General features: G+C 49.3%; 1 protein-coding gene across 1 annotated transcript in view; it reads left to right on the forward strand.

Annotated features, from left to right (window-relative positions):
- LOC139759459 (protein slit-like) overlaps positions 1-17,607 on the forward strand; it is a 1,061,304-nt gene that overhangs the window by 938,795 nt on the left and 104,902 nt on the right. Inside the window, 2 exon segments of the mRNA XM_071681610.1 lie at positions 12,997-13,068; positions 16,393-16,464. Coding sequence (XP_071537711.1) covers positions 12,997-13,068; positions 16,393-16,464 — 144 coding nt within the window.

The following is a 17,607-nucleotide window of genomic DNA, read 5'->3' on the forward strand; positions in this document are numbered from 1 at the left end:
AAGTGAAAAGGAGATGGAGTGAGTATTTTGAAGGTTTGTTGAATGTGTTTGACGATAGAATGGCAGATATAGGATGTTTTTGTCGAGGTGATGTGCGAAATGAGAGGAGCAGAGAGAATGGTTTGGTAAACAGAGAAAAGGTGGTGAAAGGCGTGCAAAGAATAGAGTGACTTGGGACGATGTGTTATACCGGGGTCGACGTGCTGTCAGTGGATTGAACCAGGGCATGTGAAGCTTCAGGGGTAAACCATGGAAAGTTTTGTGGGGCCTGGATGTGGAAAGGGAGCTGTGGTTTCGGTGCATTATACATGACAGATGGAGACTGAGTGTGAAGGAATGTGGCCTTTGTTGTCGTTTCCTTGCGCTACCTCGCTAACGCGGGAGACAGTGACAAGTATAATAAATAAATGAATATATATATATATATATATATATATATATATATATATATATATATATATATATATATATATATATATAAAGACCAACGAGGAATGTGATTTTGTAATGGTATTACTGATAGTAGTTGGACGTGACGCTGCTGGACGGGAGGGAGGGAGGGTATTGGTGGCTTTAATAGATGGTGACGGATGCCGTACGTCACACTTGGGGCGAGGATGGTTGGTGCTGTGCGTCACTCTTGGGGCGAGGATGGTTGGTGCTGTGCGTCACACTTGGGGCGAGGATGGTTGGTGCTGTGCGTCACACTTGGGGCGAGGATGGTTGGTGCTTTGCGTCAAACTTGGGGCGAGGATGATTGGTGCTGTGCGTCACACTTGGGGCGAGGATGGTTGGTGCTGTGCGTCACACTTGGGGGGAGGATGGTTGGTGGTGTGCGTCACACTTGGGGCGAAGGTGGGAAGTACCGTACGTTACACTAGGGGACGTCGTTGGAGGTGACCGGTGTCACACTCCGGGGGCCGGGGATGGGCGCGAGTCGTTGGTGCCGGGTGTCACACTGGCGGCGCGAGTCGGTGGTGTCGGGTGTCACACTAGCGGCGCGAGTGGGTGGTGCCGGGTGTCACACTAGCGGCGCGAGTCGGTGGTTGCCGGGTGTCACACTGGCGGCGCGAGTGGGTGGTGTCGGGTGTCACACTAGCGGCGCTGGTGGCTGGGTGCCGGGTGTCACACTCGGAGCGCGGGTTAGGTGTTGCTGTGCCTCACTCTAGGAGGACGGGAGTGGATAGTCAAGTTCCTCACACTAGGGAATGGGTAGTGCAGTCGTGCTTCACACTACGTCGCCGGGATGGATGGACCGCGCCTCACACAACAGGTCGGGGGTTCGAGGGTGCCTGATGTCACTTCGTGAGGCGAGTGGAGGGTGAGGTTGGCGACGACGTTATGCCGTGCCTCACACTAAGGGACCGGGGGTTGGGTAGTGCCGTGCCTCACATTAAGCGGGAGAAGGTGGATTAGTGCCATGCCGCCCCTGGTGGTGTCTGGCCCGCGCGTCATGCGTGGCGGAAGCGGGCCTCTTCCCCTCCTTCAGGAGACGTTGATGGGATAATTGGTCTCTGGGATCATGGTCCGCTGATAGGGACATCTACCCCTCACCTCCCTCACGCACTCACGACTCTCACTTTCCTCTGGTTTTATTTTCTCCCTTTGATGTAATCTTAACTTCCGTCGTGAATTATTAAGTTAATTCAGGATTGATAGCGTCTACCTTATCGTATGAAACAGTTATTTCTCCCTTTGATGTCGTCTGAATTACGTTCTACGATAAAGTGTATTGCGGTATAATTTCGTTCACCCTGCCTGTTATGAAGTCAGTTCCTCTGTGATAACGTAAGTCTTATGCCTTATTACAGGGAGTGCAGCGGCTGCCAACATGCTGGGTTTTTTTCTTCTTCTTCAGAGTAATATGTCTGGAATGCTTTTAGCTCTAAGCTTTATCTAGGGCCCCCCTACTGGTCCTGTCGACTCATATAGACACACGCGCCCGTTAATAGTGTAGATTTGTACCCTTAGCAGCCCAGTGTTATGCTCTGTGTGTGGAGTGCTTCTCTCTCTCTCTCTCTCTCTCTCTCTCTCTCTCTCTCTCTCTCTCTCTCTCTCTCTCTCTCTCTCTCTCTCTCTCTCTCTCTCTCCTTCCTTCCTTACCCATGGCGGTGCGACCCTTAAGAGTAGTGGGCTGGCCTTTTGACTAGACTGTAAAGGGTTGAAGTCAGAGTTCAGACCATCATACAGTAGGGAAGGTACTTACAAAGTGGTGTACCAGACCAGCCAGGCTGTAGGGGGCTTGTGTGAGCCTGAGGGCTGCGGCTACCAAGAGCTTGGTCGACCCAAGCGACCTAATCCAACAACCTGGGGCCCACCATAAGCTGTCAGGGATGAAGACTTCCGAAGACGACTTCACCGGGTCGTACCGTCGTGCTGGAGGGGGTTGCTGTGGGTACGTGCGACATAAATAGAACCTTAGGATGTGTGCAATGATAGATCAATGGGAGGGTTTGAGTACAGCAACATAACTCCCTTCGGTACATCAACATGACTTCATTGGATACGAAGACTTGTCCTCCTTGAGTACGACGGCTGAGAGTGCGACAGCTGATCCCCCTTTATGTACGATGATTCACCCGTTTAACTCCCTTCAGTACATCAACTTGACTTCGTAAGGTACGAAGACTTGTCCTCCTTGAGTACGACGGCTGAGAGTGCGACAGCTGAATCCCCTTTATGCACGATGGTTCCACCCGTTCTGTGCGACGACTTAACCCTTGAGGAAGATGACTCGAGTCTCCATACATATGCAAGGGGTCTAGTTGTACCCCTGTCTGCCACCCGGGACGTGGATGTGTTTGATGTTGTAAGCCAAAGCGACGGCTCGAGTCTTTCCACGCAACAAGGGCGAACACCTTTGTCCAGGTGGTGGGTACCGCTGGCAAGCCTGGGGCGATGAGGGAGAGTTGGGGGAGGGGATAGGCAGGCAGGCTTAGTGTGGGGGGCAAGGTACCAGGACCTGACAATTTAGTAGCCAGCGTCTTGTAATCTGGGACAACACAGGGATCGATCACACGGAATTACAATCCACCGGGGAAAATTGATTTCGTGAGGAGGACGTGTTGCATTGTTGGGAATTACTGTGAGCGGATGAATTAGTCTTCCCTCACTAGTTGAGCGGATGGATTACACGTAGTGAAGTTATTACAGGTCTCGTAAAGTTGACTTGTGGGCTCGGATTTAGCGGTTTATATTTAGCGCGACGTTTGGGGAAGGGGGGGTGTCAGAGGAGGAAGCGAGGCCCCACCGTCACCACCACCGCTGACAAAGCCATGTCATCTTGGCCGCTGTCAGGTCAAGACATCGCTATATATATATATATATATATATATATATATATATATATATATATATATATATATATATATATAAATCACAAAGTGTAAAAGAAAGGAAAATGTCATGATTACGACGTATATAGATATTATTTTCAACAAAATGCCGTCATAAATCAATGGTGCAGTGTTTCGTCCATCATGTGTAAGCTAGGTGGCTAGCTAGGTGGAACGCATCGTGTGAACACGCTAGGCGAGCACTGTGGTGTGTGTGTGGTGGCCACTGTGGTGTGTGTGGTGGCCACTGTGGTGTGTGTATGGTGGCCACTGTGGTGTGTGTGTGGTGGCCACTGTGGTGTGTGTGGTGGCCACTGTGGTGTGTATGGTGGCCACTGTGGTGTGTGTGGTGGCCACTGTGGTGTGTGTGGTGGCCACTGTGGTGTGTGTGGTGACCTCTGTGGTGTGTGTGGTGGCCACTGTGGTGTGTGTGGTGGCCACTGTGGTGTGTGCGGTGGCCACTGTGGTGGCAGGGATGTTTCACGGTAGGTCTCAGCGGTCAGTCATCATCCACCTCAACACCCGATGGAAAATGTGTCTGTTTTTCTCCCTAAATTCACCGAGAAAATTCCCAGTTGGAAACTGATAGGAAACAAGAAGGTTTTATCGCAGCCGACATATGACCATCAAGAGCGAGGTGGATTGGAGCATTTTGTCTTGCATAGTGGTAGAATTAATGGTATTACCCATAGCAAGGTGAACGTCAGAATATTTCTAATTTTTCTAATCTTTTTAAGTTATTTTTTTCCTCAGATTAAACCATGGGACTCTTTCCTAAGACAATCTGTTAAATCTCTGTGTGGATGAGTAGTGTGGGTGGAGTGATGTTGGTAAATTGAAGATGGAAACATGTGGTGAGTTCTGTTGATACGTGAGGTGGAGACACGTGGTGTGCATTGTGGGTAGGACGAAGTTGGAGACACTTGGTGAGCACTGTGGGTAGGACGAAGGTGGAGACACGTGGTGAACACTGTGGGCAGGACGAAGGTGGAGACACTTGGTGAGCACTGTGGGTAGGACGAAGGTGGAGACACGTGGTGAGCACTGTGGGTAGGACGAAGGTGGGGACACGTGGTGAGCAATGTGGGTAGGACGAAGGTGGAGACACGTGGTGAGCACTGTGGGTAAGATGATGGTGGAGACACTTGGGTGAGATTGTGTTAGCCAAACGAAGATGAGGAGATGACGAAAACTCGAAGTCCCCCTGACGCCGTCTTCGAGGGGGCCCTCTGCCCCACACAGTCTGGGCTTCTGGGTTGTGCAGTCGGTCGACCGAGCTGTTGGGAGCTGCGGCCCGCAGGCCCACATACCCACCGCAGCCTGGGTGGTTTGGTACACTTTATAGATATTTGTTCCAGGGCTTTCTTAGACTTTTCTGCCGTGCATCTTAGGGTGTTTCTGATAATTGCAGGCATTTTACTGAAGGAACTTAGGCACCTAATGTTTAAAGGTGTTTTCTCTCCTTGTGCTTATTGTGCCTTTTGATTTGAGAGCTAGTAACGTACAATCTCCCAAGCCTGTCGTGCCAGTAGGAGATTTATTTCCCGAGTGCAAGGTTAGGGACAATGCCTTCAGGAGCTTTTCAAGTATATATGACGATATACCTCTGCTAACGGCGCTCCCGTCAGTAATTTCAGCCTTTCCCATTAATTCGGTTCATTTACCACTCCTTGTAAAAGATTTCTGGACTCTTTGATTCTCCAGTATCGCCCGGCTTGTGTGGTGATGATAGCATTGAGCAGCATTCTCATCGGTAGAGAAATAACGCCTTGAGTAATGTCATCATTGATTTTTCCTCTCTTGTCTTGAAGGTCTGCAGGATCCATCTCACCATCCATGTCGAGGAGGCATCTGTTGCTTTGTTGTGTTCGCTGATGATAAGGTCGTCAGACATTATTACTCCTCTGCAATGTTCCTCATTTTTTTTCTCTCTTTCCCACAATGGAAGACTTGAAAACCATGTTGTTCTCGATGGCCCAATGGAAGACTTTGTTTATGTCCGTTTGTAGGTTTTCATTGTCCTTTGCTGACGAGATTTTTGTATATTTTCTTTTAGATAGCATTTTGCAAAGGATGGCGCGTGAAACTGTGATTTGTGTTCACGTCGACGTCATATTAAAGAATGAAGACCAGGAGGGTTGCAAGCACACTTCCACGTCGAGGACTGTGGTCAAGGCGGAAGTGAGGACCAGTGTGATGATGACGGGATTACGGAAATGCGAGTCTTATGTTTAGATCGCCACTGAACAGCGAGCATGACAATACTGACAGCGAATGAACCTACCACGAACACCTGTGGCATGTATCACACTGAGCGAGTGTTGTTAATCGCGCTTTTGTCCACTGTTGTGCACCTGTGTGGGGGCGTCGCGCGAACAAAAGAGGTCATGTGCCGGGGAAGAATAAAGAGGTCATGGCTGTAGGTCACTAGGGGGAAGATGGGAGGGGAAGTAAATATAAACCATAAAACACGACGATCCATCATAGTTTAATCGAGTGTGTAAATGCCGGTGTGAGCTGCCAGCTGTCCACCGTGACGTATTGGTTCTCTCTCTCTCTCTCTCTCTCTCTCTCTCTCTCTCTCTCTCTCTCTCTCTCTCTCTCTCTCTCTCTCTCTCTCTCTCCTGCACACACACACACACACACACACACACACACACACACACACACACACAGGCACACACACACACTCACACACACCCACACACACACACACACACACACACACACACACACACACACACACAAAGCTCACCCAGGGTATGTTTTGATCCCCTGCAGCTGTGCTCAGGAGGGAAGCATATATATTTTGCCTGCGCTGGTTCCCAGGCTTCAGCCACAGCGACAGCGGCAGGGATATCCCGCCATGGGGACTGAGCCCCCACCAGTTATGTGGGACAGCTGTGGGAACGGCGAGAGGATGGGCAGGGATCCTGTGGACTGTTGGGGAATTGGAAGGGACCCTGTGGGCTTTGGAAGGATGGTAATGGATCCTGTGGGCTGTAAGGAGGATTAGAAGGAATCCTGTGGGATGTGGAAAGATAGAAAGAGGGTCTGTGGGCTGTGAGAGGATGGAAATGGATCCTATGGACTTTAGAAGGGTGGGAGGGATATTATAGGTTGTGGGAGGAGGATGGGATTGGGTCTTTTTGGCCGTGGAAGGATTGGAAGGGAGTCTGTGGGCTGTTGGAGAATGGGAATGGATTCTGTGGGCTCGGAAGCACGACAGAAATCCCTTGGAAAGTGGAAGGATTGAATGGGATCCTAAGGGCTCTGGGAGGAGGAGGATGGATCCTTTGGGCTGTGGGGTAGATGAGAAAGAATCCTGCGGGCTGTACAAGGATGGGGATGGTTCCTGTAGGGATGTAGAAGGATAGGAAAGGGACCCTGTGGATGGTGAATAAGGTGGTAAGGGATCCTGTGGGCTGTAGGGGGAATAGGAGGGGACGCTGTGGTCTGTGAGGAAGATGGGGACATGATCCTGAGTGTTGCAGGCGCCGGGGGAGGATCGTGAGGTGTGGGCGCACCGTAGACAGGGGCTGCCCACAGGGGCGGAGGTCGGTAACGTATGATGGTGTCCGAGCTGGGAAGCCTTCATTTCATCTGTCCAGCTATAGTTGATATGACACACTCGCTGGATGGAAGTACGGGTGTGGGTCCACCTTGACACACTGGACGGCATCACAGGCGTGTTCACCTTTTCCCTTTGGACTACGTAACATCTGTGTCCACCTTGATACACTGGGCAGCATTACAGGCGTGTCCATGTATATACACTGGGCAGCATTACAGGCGTGTCCATCTTGATACGCTGGACAGCATTACAGGCGTGTCCCTCTTGATACACTGGGCAGCATTACAGGCGTGTCCATCTTGATACGCTGGACAGCATTACAGGCGTGTCCCTCTTGATACACTGGGCAGCATTACAGGCGTGTCCATTTTGATACACTGGACAGCATTACAGGCGTGTCCCTCTTGATATACTGGACAGCATTACAGGCGTGTCCATCTTGAAACACTGTACTGCATTACAGGCGTGTCCATTTTGATACACTGAACAGCATTACAGGCACACGTGTCCACCTTGATGACAGTACGTACATAAGCGCGGGCATCAACGGGTTGCAGTTTGCATGGTGGACTGGTGGAGTGTCAGCGTCAGTGAGGGTAGGAGCAGCATCAGGTATTTCGCACATACTAGCCACTCCACAGAGGGCTCAAGTTTTATGTACGATAAAGATAAATGATTATCTGTAAATGATGTTAGTTATTATGAATACATGTGCAAACAGGAGGTAAATGATGACTCCTAGATCTCAGTAATTTCGTTAGCTATGGTGAAACGTTGGCCCAGTGTTCGCAGAAATATATGAAGAATGTGAAAGGGCCGAGTGGACTGGGGTTTGGTGGGTGGGAGATTCCAGTCACGAGTGGGACCCGTCCCTGCTGTGTCAGCCAGCCCTCCCACCTGCTGCACACACACACACACACACACACACACACCAACCACAAGCAAAACTCACACCGTCCTGGCATTCGTTTCTGAAATATGATTTTTGTACCTGACGTATATATATATATATATATATATATATATATATATATATATATATATATATATATATATATATATATATATATATATATATATAACTGACTTATATTTCTCTCTTGTGTCTCCCCTGATGATGTGATTATTACACGAAAGTGCACTTGGGAACTTATCGTGTTTCATTTTCCCCGTGGACTCATAGGAATAAGGAATATATATATATATATATATATATATATATATATATATATATATATATATATATATATATATATATATATATATATATATATATATATATATATATATATGTGTGTGTGTGTGTGTGTGTGTGTGTGTGTGTGTGTGTGTGTGTGTGTGTGTAAAAACAGACTTTTGTTTAGTCATTTAAGACTTTTCCTCTTGTTTTTTCCCCCTTTTTATGTGCTGAATCACGTGGTCTGTGTGTGTGTGTGTGTGTGTGTGTGTGTGTGTGAGAGTAAGGAACAGATCGTGATGTGGTCTGACTCTCAGCTCCTGGGCCAGGCCAGTTGGCAGGTGAGCAGGATTTCGTCGCATGCAGTCCATCACTACAGTTGCGGCGGCTGCTTCGGGTCGTCAACGTGGACTTTGAGAACCCTTGGGGGAGTGATTTAGGCTACGGCTTCGTGTGTCACCGTCTTGTACCGACGAAGGTTTCCCCGACAGACCAGATGACTGAACTTGGCCTGATGGTTGTCAGTGTCCATGACCTTCTCTGAGGTGGGGTAGGCTTGGCACTCCAGCGACAGAAGGACCTGCACCATGGAGAATGTGACAGAAGCCGACCCACCTTACGCTCTCGTTCCAGTCCTCACGTGTGGCTGGTGTCGTTCCAGTCCTCACGTGTGGCTGGTGTCGTTCCAGTCCTCACGTGTGGCTGGTGTCGTTCCAGTCCTTTCGTGTGGCTGGTGTCGTTCCAGTCCTCACGTGTGGCTGGTGTCGTTCCAGTCCTCACGTGTGGCTGCTGTCGTTCCAGTCCTCACGTGTGGCTGGTGTCGTTCCAGTCCTCTGGTATGGCTGGTGTCGTTCCAGTCCTCACGTATGGCTGGTGTCGTTCCAGTCCTCTCGTGTGGCTGCTGTCGTTCCAGTCCTCACGTGTGGCTGGTGTCGTTCCAGTCCTCACGTGTGGCTGGTGTCGTTCCAGTCCTCACGTGTGGCTGCTGTCGTTCCAGTCCTCACGTGTGGCTGGTTTCGTTCCAGTCCTCACGTATGGCTGGTGTCGTTCCAGTCCTCACGTGTGGCTACTGTCGTTCCAGTCCTCTCGTATGGCTGCTGTCGTTCCAGTCCTCACGTGTGGCTACTGTCGTTCCAGTCCTCACGTGTGGCTGTTGCTGTTCCAGTCCTCAATGCTTCCAGCCTCACCACATTACGTCCGGACGGAGGACATGGTGTGGCTCCGTCGCCAGGGTCTTACCTCAACTTCTTCACTGGGTGAACGTCGCCTTGACCTGACCCTCCTTCTCCTCGGCTTACTGGATTATGTAGTGGAATACGTGAAGTTTTATGTAGTGAAATACGTGAAGTTTTGTTAGAATGTTGTAGTTATATGGAGATTCCTTTCCTACCAACAGGAGGGAAGCGTCTACCGTGACGCAGGAGGAGGCTGGGCCAGCAGTAGTGCTCCTAACTTCTTCAAGGAAGAAAAATATGAATACGCTCGACATTCCCTGCGGCTTTACAGCTCCCCGCTCAGCCTCCCCAGCTTTTAACAGAAACACGAAAACACCATATAACTAAAGCACGCCTCCCTCCCTCCCTCACTCCCTCCCGGTAAAAACCCTGGCCGCCGCTCCATCACAGGTAGGATGGTCACGGACCCACCTGTCGCGTCTGGGGTCGGGCAGGGTTGACGCGCCTCGCTGCTGCTGCTGCCTGCCTGGCTGCTGGCCCTCCTCTCCTGTGGTGGCCACGTCGGCCTTCCCTGTCTCTCTCTCTCTCTCTCTCTCTCTCTCTCTCTCTCTCTCTCTCTCTCTCTCTCTCTCTCTCTCACACACACACACACACACACACACACACACACACACACACACACATACACACACAGCAGTTACGTCACACGTCCAAAATGACTTTGCTCACGAACCTTACATGCATCATTTTCCCGTCATGACTGATATATTACAGTGGACACTCCAGTATATATATATATATATATATATATATATATATATATATATATATATATATATATATATATATATATATATATATACACACAGACACAAAGGTGTGTGTGTGTGTGGGGAGGGAGGGAGAGAGAGAGAGAGAGAGAGAGAGAGAGAGAGAGAGAGAGAGAGAGAGAGAGAGAGAGGTTGATTGGGGGAGAAAACGCGGCTGATTGACGGGAGGGAAAGGAAGGCGCTGGACGCTCGTCAAGCACTGGAATCAAGGATCACGTGAGCACCAGAGTAAAGTCGACGACCCCGGCAGTAAAGACCTTCTCACGCCTCAGCCCCTGTGGTACGTAAGACCTTCGGCAGCGTCGTCAGCCCCGGCAGTAAAGACCTTCTCACGCCTCAGCCCCTGTGGTACGTAAGACCTTCGGCAGCGTCGTCAGCCCCGGCAGTAAGACCTTTTGGGACGTCAGCCTCGGCAGGCAAGCTCCTCTGGGACGTCAGGCCCCGGCAGTAAGACCCCTCTGGGACGTCAGCCCCGGCAGCAAGACCCCTCTGGGACGTCAGCCCTGGCAGTAAGACCCTCTGGGACGTCAGCCCCGGCAGCAAGACCCCTCTGGGACGTCAGCCCTTGCAGCAAGACCCCTCTGGGACGTCAGCCCCGGCAGTAAGACCCCTCTGGGACGTCAGCCCCGGCAGCAAGACCCCTCTGGGACGTCAGCCCTGGCAGTAAGACCCTCTGGGACGTCAGCCCCGGCAGCAAGACCCCTCTGGGACGTCAGCCCCTGCAGCAAGACCCCTCTGGGACGTCAGCCCCGGCAGTAAGACCCCTCTGGGACGTCAGCCCCGGCAGCAAGACCCCTCTGGGACGTCAGCCCTGGCAGTAAGACCCTCTGGGACGTCAGCCCCGGCAGCAAGACCCTCTGGGACGTCAGCCCCTGCAGCAAGACTCCTCTGGGACGTCAGCCCCGGCAGCAAGACCCCTCTGGGACGTCAGCCCCGGCAGGCAAGACCCTTCTGGGACGTCAGCCCTTGCAGCAAGACCCCTCTGGGACGTCAGCCCCGGCAGTAAGACCCCTCTGGGACGTCAGCCCTGGCAGTAAGACTCCTCTGGGACGTCAGCCCCTGCAGCAAGACTCCTCTGGGACGTCAGCCCCGGCAGTAAGACCCCTCTGGGACGTCAGCCCTGGCAGTAAGACCCTCTGGGAACGCCATATCTGATGTGTTTTGCCCATACCAAGGTTCGTACCCGTCTTATGTACCAAGCTGAGGAAGAAGGAACTGTGTTGATGCTTTACAGAATCTGATTATCATCGATGTTTGGCGCTACACGAACCAGTTGGTCATGATTGGAACCGATAACTTAGAAACTGTTTGACAAGATGTGGATAAGTGAAGCTTAGTTTAGCAGGATATAGATAATGAAGCTTAGTGTAGCAGGATGTAGATAATGAGGCTTAGTGTAGCAGGATGTAGATAATGAAGCTTAGTTTAGGAAGATGTAGATAATGAAGCTTAGTTTAGCAGGATGTGGATAATGAAGCTTAGTTTAGCAGGATGTGGATAATGAAGCTTAGTTTAGGAAGATGTAGATAATGAAGCTTAGTTTAGCAGGATGTAGATGATGAAGCTTAGTTTAGCAGGATGTAGATAATGAAGCTTAGTTTAGTAGGATTTTCATTCAATACTTTTCAAAATTTCGATTAAAAAAAGAAGAGATGGCTCCTTTGTTCCCACATAAACTTGTGAGAATCAGAACTTCCACTGATTGGTGATGTGGCATAGATCTGATTGGTCGAGTGGTCGCACCCTCCATCACGCTGCCTCTCCTGATCGCCACAACACACCATCAGGTAATCACCAGTCGGGTCAGTGTTTTGCTGATTGGACGACCCAGTAGTGCTGGGAGGTCGTCCACCTCCCTCCTCCCTGGTGCTGGCCCTCCGGCCTTAACCCTGCTGGGTACGACACAACGACCCTTTGGGTATGATGGACTGACCTTTAACCTAAGTCCTTAATTAAGGTCGGATTGAAGGCCAGGCCATCATACCCAAGGGTCGTACCGTCGTTCTCAGTTCCTTAATTAAGGTCGGATTGAAGGCCAGGCCATCATACCCAAGGGTCGTACCTTCGTACTCAGTTCTTTAATTAAGGTCGGATTGAAGGCCAGGCCATCATATACCCAAGGGTCGTACCGTCGTACTCAGTGGTCGCACCTTCGTCCCTAAGGGACTGAGCCTCCGACCCGTGTGTTGATGCGGGCCTCTTCTCTCTCTCTCTCTCTCTCTCTCTCTCTCTCTCTCTCTCTCTCTCTCTCTCTCTCTCTCTCTCTCTCTCTCTCTCCTCCCTGCGTATTTCCTTTGTATTTTAAGATCGCGACTTACGACGTATCAGTCAGATGAGACGCGTCTCCCGTCTGGCGAGACTCAAAAAGATTTGAAAGTTACATTTCCCGATCCTTTTGGGCTGTACGCTGGTGGGACCCCGTCCTTTGAACATTCATTGCCTGGTCGAGATTTTTTCCATATGGCAGGGCCAGTGTGTGTGTGTGTGTGTGGAGAGAGAGAGAGAGAGAGAGAGAGAGAGAGAGAGAGAGAGAGAGAGAGAGAGAGAGAGAGAGAGAGAGAGAGAGAGATACAGTTGACCATCTAGACCTGTTTGTGAATGCCTTTCGTGTGTGCCTCCTCTGTGTTTGCTGGTCATAACCTAGTGAAGTTTTGCTTGTATGTTCCTCGGGGCAAGAATTACCACAAGTGGAAACGAGATGTGACGTTTCCTGATCAAAGTGTTTGTGGTCGTGTTTATAATCATCTTCCTTAAGTCATCAGAGATCCTCCCAACCATTTCTGTATCGTCCATGATCATTATCATCACAGTCATCATCATCCCACTATGATGCAATGTTCAACCCTCCACCCTGACTGACCGAGTACCTCACCAGTGCCTCATCCTCTCTCTCTCTCCCCCACAGTGACCTGAGCAACAACCAGATCACCACCATCGCTGGAGACGCCTTCCAGGGCCTCAAGTCCCTCGCCTCCCTGTGAGTACCTCCTCCTGCCTCATGCCATATTCTTACTCTCGTGTATATATTTGGTCATGTCTTGTTATATATGATTATTATATGATATTAAGGTTATATACATATATTCTTTTATGATTATAATTATCCCATTTTTACGTTCTTTATATATTAGGATAGAGTTCTGTTTTCTTCTTCACTGTTCCTCTGTGTTTGGTGGGATTTTCTGATGTTCTTAGATCAGCGAGGAGGGCCAAGTCTCGCCCTTCTGCGGGTACACATCCTCCCTTTGTCTTTGCGTCCCGATTTTCTTCTTCAGTCGTGTGCTTTCAGGTAGTTTACCTCTTGCCTCACTATTACTTCAGGTGTTGGAGTTATGTCTGGCCTGTGTGTGCTGCTGCTCATATTATCTCCCTGCTCGCGGAAGTTGCAGTTTTTTCCTTCCTGTGTTTGTTCGTGGTTCATACAGACATGGACGCCTTCTGCATGTATATATATGTATATATACCCTCGTTGTTTATTTAAGAGCAGAACTCGGCCCCCTCGAGCTTGCAGGAGTCTGATGAGCCACACACAGGCGCTTGCAGGACCTGAAAGATTTGTCTGCTGCTCAAGTTGGTTCCCAGTGCTCTGTTTACTGGCGTCGGGAGAGACTTCGTGCACTATAAAGCCTTTGTTTGTTTTTTTAAAGGCGATGTGATGAAGAGCCGTCCGTGGACATTATATACGATGTTTTCCACTGTGCCTCTGTTCTTCAAAGGTGCTCATGGAACCCCTCCCTCTGCGTAACATGGACTCCAAAGTTAGACCTCCTTCTCTTGTTTACGAAAAGTCTATGGAAGCACCATGCTTGGATACGACGCTATGACCCTTGGAGTATTATGGCATTTAGAATGAGCCATAAGGGTCAAGCTAAAAGTTAGGTCATCATGCCCAAAGGTCGTGATACCGAACACTTAGGGTGATGAGCAACACCTTGTGCTACACACGCACGTCTCACGTAGCTGGTTGCACTATATGTTTACTTGGCGTACAGCCAGGTCAGCCAGGTAGAGTCTTGCCTGAGCCGTTGGTCGTAGGCTGTAGAGCCAGGATTAATGCCAAAATAAGTCTGCTACAGACGACACCTGCTGAGGCACAGGTACACACACATGTATATCTCAGATCATCCATCTCCCTCAAGCGTGCCGTTACTCCCTGGCTGAATATAAACGATCTAATTTTTTTAGTAGCCGCTGAGGAATAACCATTTGAAATTTACGATTATTGTTTACCTACATACGTCCGACACAGTGGATGGACGAGGTGAATCTTACACTATAGGTATCTTGGAGATGATGGGGTCGTGGGTGTACAAGCCCTTCTGAAGACAAGACCCCGTGCCAGGCTAAGGCCTCGCGCATCATAATCACAACATGAAGACCAGATGGAGTCTGCACTCTATACACCGTTACAGGTATGACTCGTCTGTATCATCTCCAGTTGTGTGATATCCGGCACCACTTTCCGTTGGAGAGTTGTGCCTCTTTGCTCTCTCGAAGTCTTCAGAGAGTCAGCAGAAACTGTCGCGCAAGATATCACAATGATACGCAGACTGATATCAGTATATATACGACTCGTGGTGAGCTGGTAAGTACATTCCCCTGAGACTGAAGCTCAGGAGACGTGAGGAGTGTGTCTCACACGTCTTCCCATCCGCCTCACTCCGGTCCAGGTTCGCCGCCGAGAGTGGCTTTGTTATAGCGGCGGCCTTGTCCCTCCTGTGAGCGGCAGCGCAGAAGGATTACAGAGATCACAGAGGGGTCTTTGTCAGGCCTCACTGGCCGGAGGGGTAATTATCACGTCGAATGTCGCGGAGTTGGCTTATTAACTGTGTTGTCAACCCATGCGACAGCTGGCGCCTCCGAGCATTGCTGTTGGTGTAGCGGCTCACCTGATATGCTCCTCAGTTGTTGCGCCCTCCGGTAATTAACCTTATGCTCGTCATCCCAGACACCCAGCTCGAGACGTCCTCACATTGTGTGTGTGTGTGTGTGTGTGCTCTTGTGTTCGTGAGGGCTGTGCGGGCTTGGCCTGGCTTGGCCTGGCTGCTGCTTCCGTTCTGCGTTTCATCACCCACATAATTACTGTTCGTGTGTAATCCACTTTTTTTTTTCTTTCTTTCCTGGGTAATTGTCGTACATTTCTGTCGCTTCGGAGTTCTCCTCTCACCTTTGTCTTATTCTCCACGGTTGTATTTCTACTGTCCATTTCTCTTCCTCGTCTTGATCTTGTGTGAAGTTTTCTTTTCGTAGACTGGAAAAGGCTTTCCAGTCCCTCGGTTGTGGGGATGTTTCTTCGTATGTGTTGTTGAAATTAGTTCGTCTTCAGATAATTGTTATTATCCATATTGTATCTTGACGTCAGTTTCGGCTTTTTATCTTAGATATCCTCATTAGTATCTAGTGTGAGCTTGTATTGATGTGCGCCTCTTGTTTCAACCTCGTTTTCTACTGGATTTGGAATTTTTGCAAGGTGTAGTGCTCCGTTTTCTATACATATTTGTTATCCCTTTTCCTTGACTTAGATTTTGGCGTGGGACTTGTGTAGATATGGTAGGCTGGCTATGAGACCATAGCCAGTTCTAAGGGGTAACTTGGCAAGTTTGTCTCATCTCTTTTCACCCCCTCTATTTCCAGGTGATACAGAGTCTGTGTCGCTCATTGCCACAAATCCGTCTTGTTTTCTGTTTTTCTTCGGTTTTCATTACAGGATTTTAAGTTGATATTTATTTTAATGATTATCATGACACATTGCTTGACGAGAGACTTTGTGATATATATATATATATATATATATATATATATATATATATATATATATATATATATATATATATATATATATATATATAGATAGATAGATAGATAGATAGATAGATAGATAGATAGATAGATATTAATGTCTGAATTACACCCTCTTACACGATTTGCATCACCATTACCACCCAAGCCACAAACACCAACACCCATTAACACCACAATCGCCAACACCACAATCGCCAACACCACAATCGCCAACAAAACAGCCACCAACACCACAACCCCCATCACTACAGCCGCCAACACCACAACCCCCAACACTACAGCCACCAACACTACAGCCACCAACACTGCAGCCGCCAACCCCACAACCCCCAACACTACAGCCACCAACACTACAACCTCCAACACTACAACCACCAACACTGCAGCCACCAACACCACAACCGCCAACAAAACAGCCACCAACACCACCACCACAGCCACCACTGTATATCTCTGTACTGACGAGGTTTCTCCTCTGTGTGTGTGTGTGTGTGTGCAGGGTGCTGTACGGCAACAAGATCACAGAGCTGGCTGCCGGCGTCTTCGGTGGCCTCACCTCCCTACAGCTGCTGTAAGTACTGCCCTAACCTCTTGTACAGACTGCGGCTGGGGACCACACACTGGCCCGAGCCTCACTCACATGTGTTGATTATGTGTGTGTGTGTGTGTGTGTGTGTCTTGGAAGTGATGATAATAATGATTTATATTGTTGTGTGTGTGTGTGTGTGTGTTATTGTTGTGTGTGTGTGTGTGTGTGTCTTGGAAGTGATGATAATAATGATTTATATTGTTTTGTGTGTGTGTGTGTGTGTGTGTGTGTGTGTGTGTGTGTGTGTGTGTGTGTCTTGGAATTGATGATAATAATGATTTATATTATTGATAATGATAATATTAGTAATACGTTATTTAGATGATGAACGGCAGCGAAATACAAAAATGTACATGGATGTGTTTGTGTTGTTGGGATGTGTATATATATGTGCGGATGAGGAAAATATATAAGTGAAAGAACATGTGGATGTATACATGTGAAGGTAATGGCTTGTCATCTTGTCCTTGTAGATTGTATATGACGGGTGTACATAACATGTGAATATGTCTGTTTCCGCATTCATTTTGGTTCCCGGGATTATATACCTGTAAACATGTTTACGTTCAGTCCTTCATGGTCATTTTACACTGTACCGCTGACATGAGTGATAGAGTTGGATGGGGAACTGATAATTTTGTGTTGTATAGCAATAGTATTAAGTGACACATGTACAGGATAAAGTCTGAGCAGTTTGGTATTTGAAGACAAGGAAGGAATTTCTTGTGTGGTGGTGGTAGCCCGGGGTCATGGTAGAGGAAGGGTGGTTACGGGACCCCATGTAATAGTGGTGAGGTCCTCCACCACACCACACCAGTGCCACAGGCAGTCTGCCAGGGTGTGGGAGTCCTCCACCACACCCACACCAGTGCCACAATCAGCCTGGCAGGGTGTGGAGGTCCACCATACCACACCAGTGCCATAGTCAGCCTGCCAGGGTATGGACGTCCTCCGCCACACCACACCAGTGCCACAGTCAGCCTGGCAGGGTGTGGAGGTCCTCCGCCACACCAGACCAGTGCCACAGTCAGCCTGGCAGGGTGTGGAGGAGGTCCTCCGCCACACCAGACCAGTGCCACTAGTAACCCCCGTGCGTCAGAGTGTGGTGTGGCGTGGAGCTGGTTA

Source organism: Panulirus ornatus, chromosome 33 (genome assembly GCF_036320965.1).
Source record: "Panulirus ornatus isolate Po-2019 chromosome 33, ASM3632096v1, whole genome shotgun sequence".
Taxonomy (NCBI): Eukaryota; Metazoa; Arthropoda; class Malacostraca; order Decapoda; family Palinuridae; genus Panulirus; species Panulirus ornatus.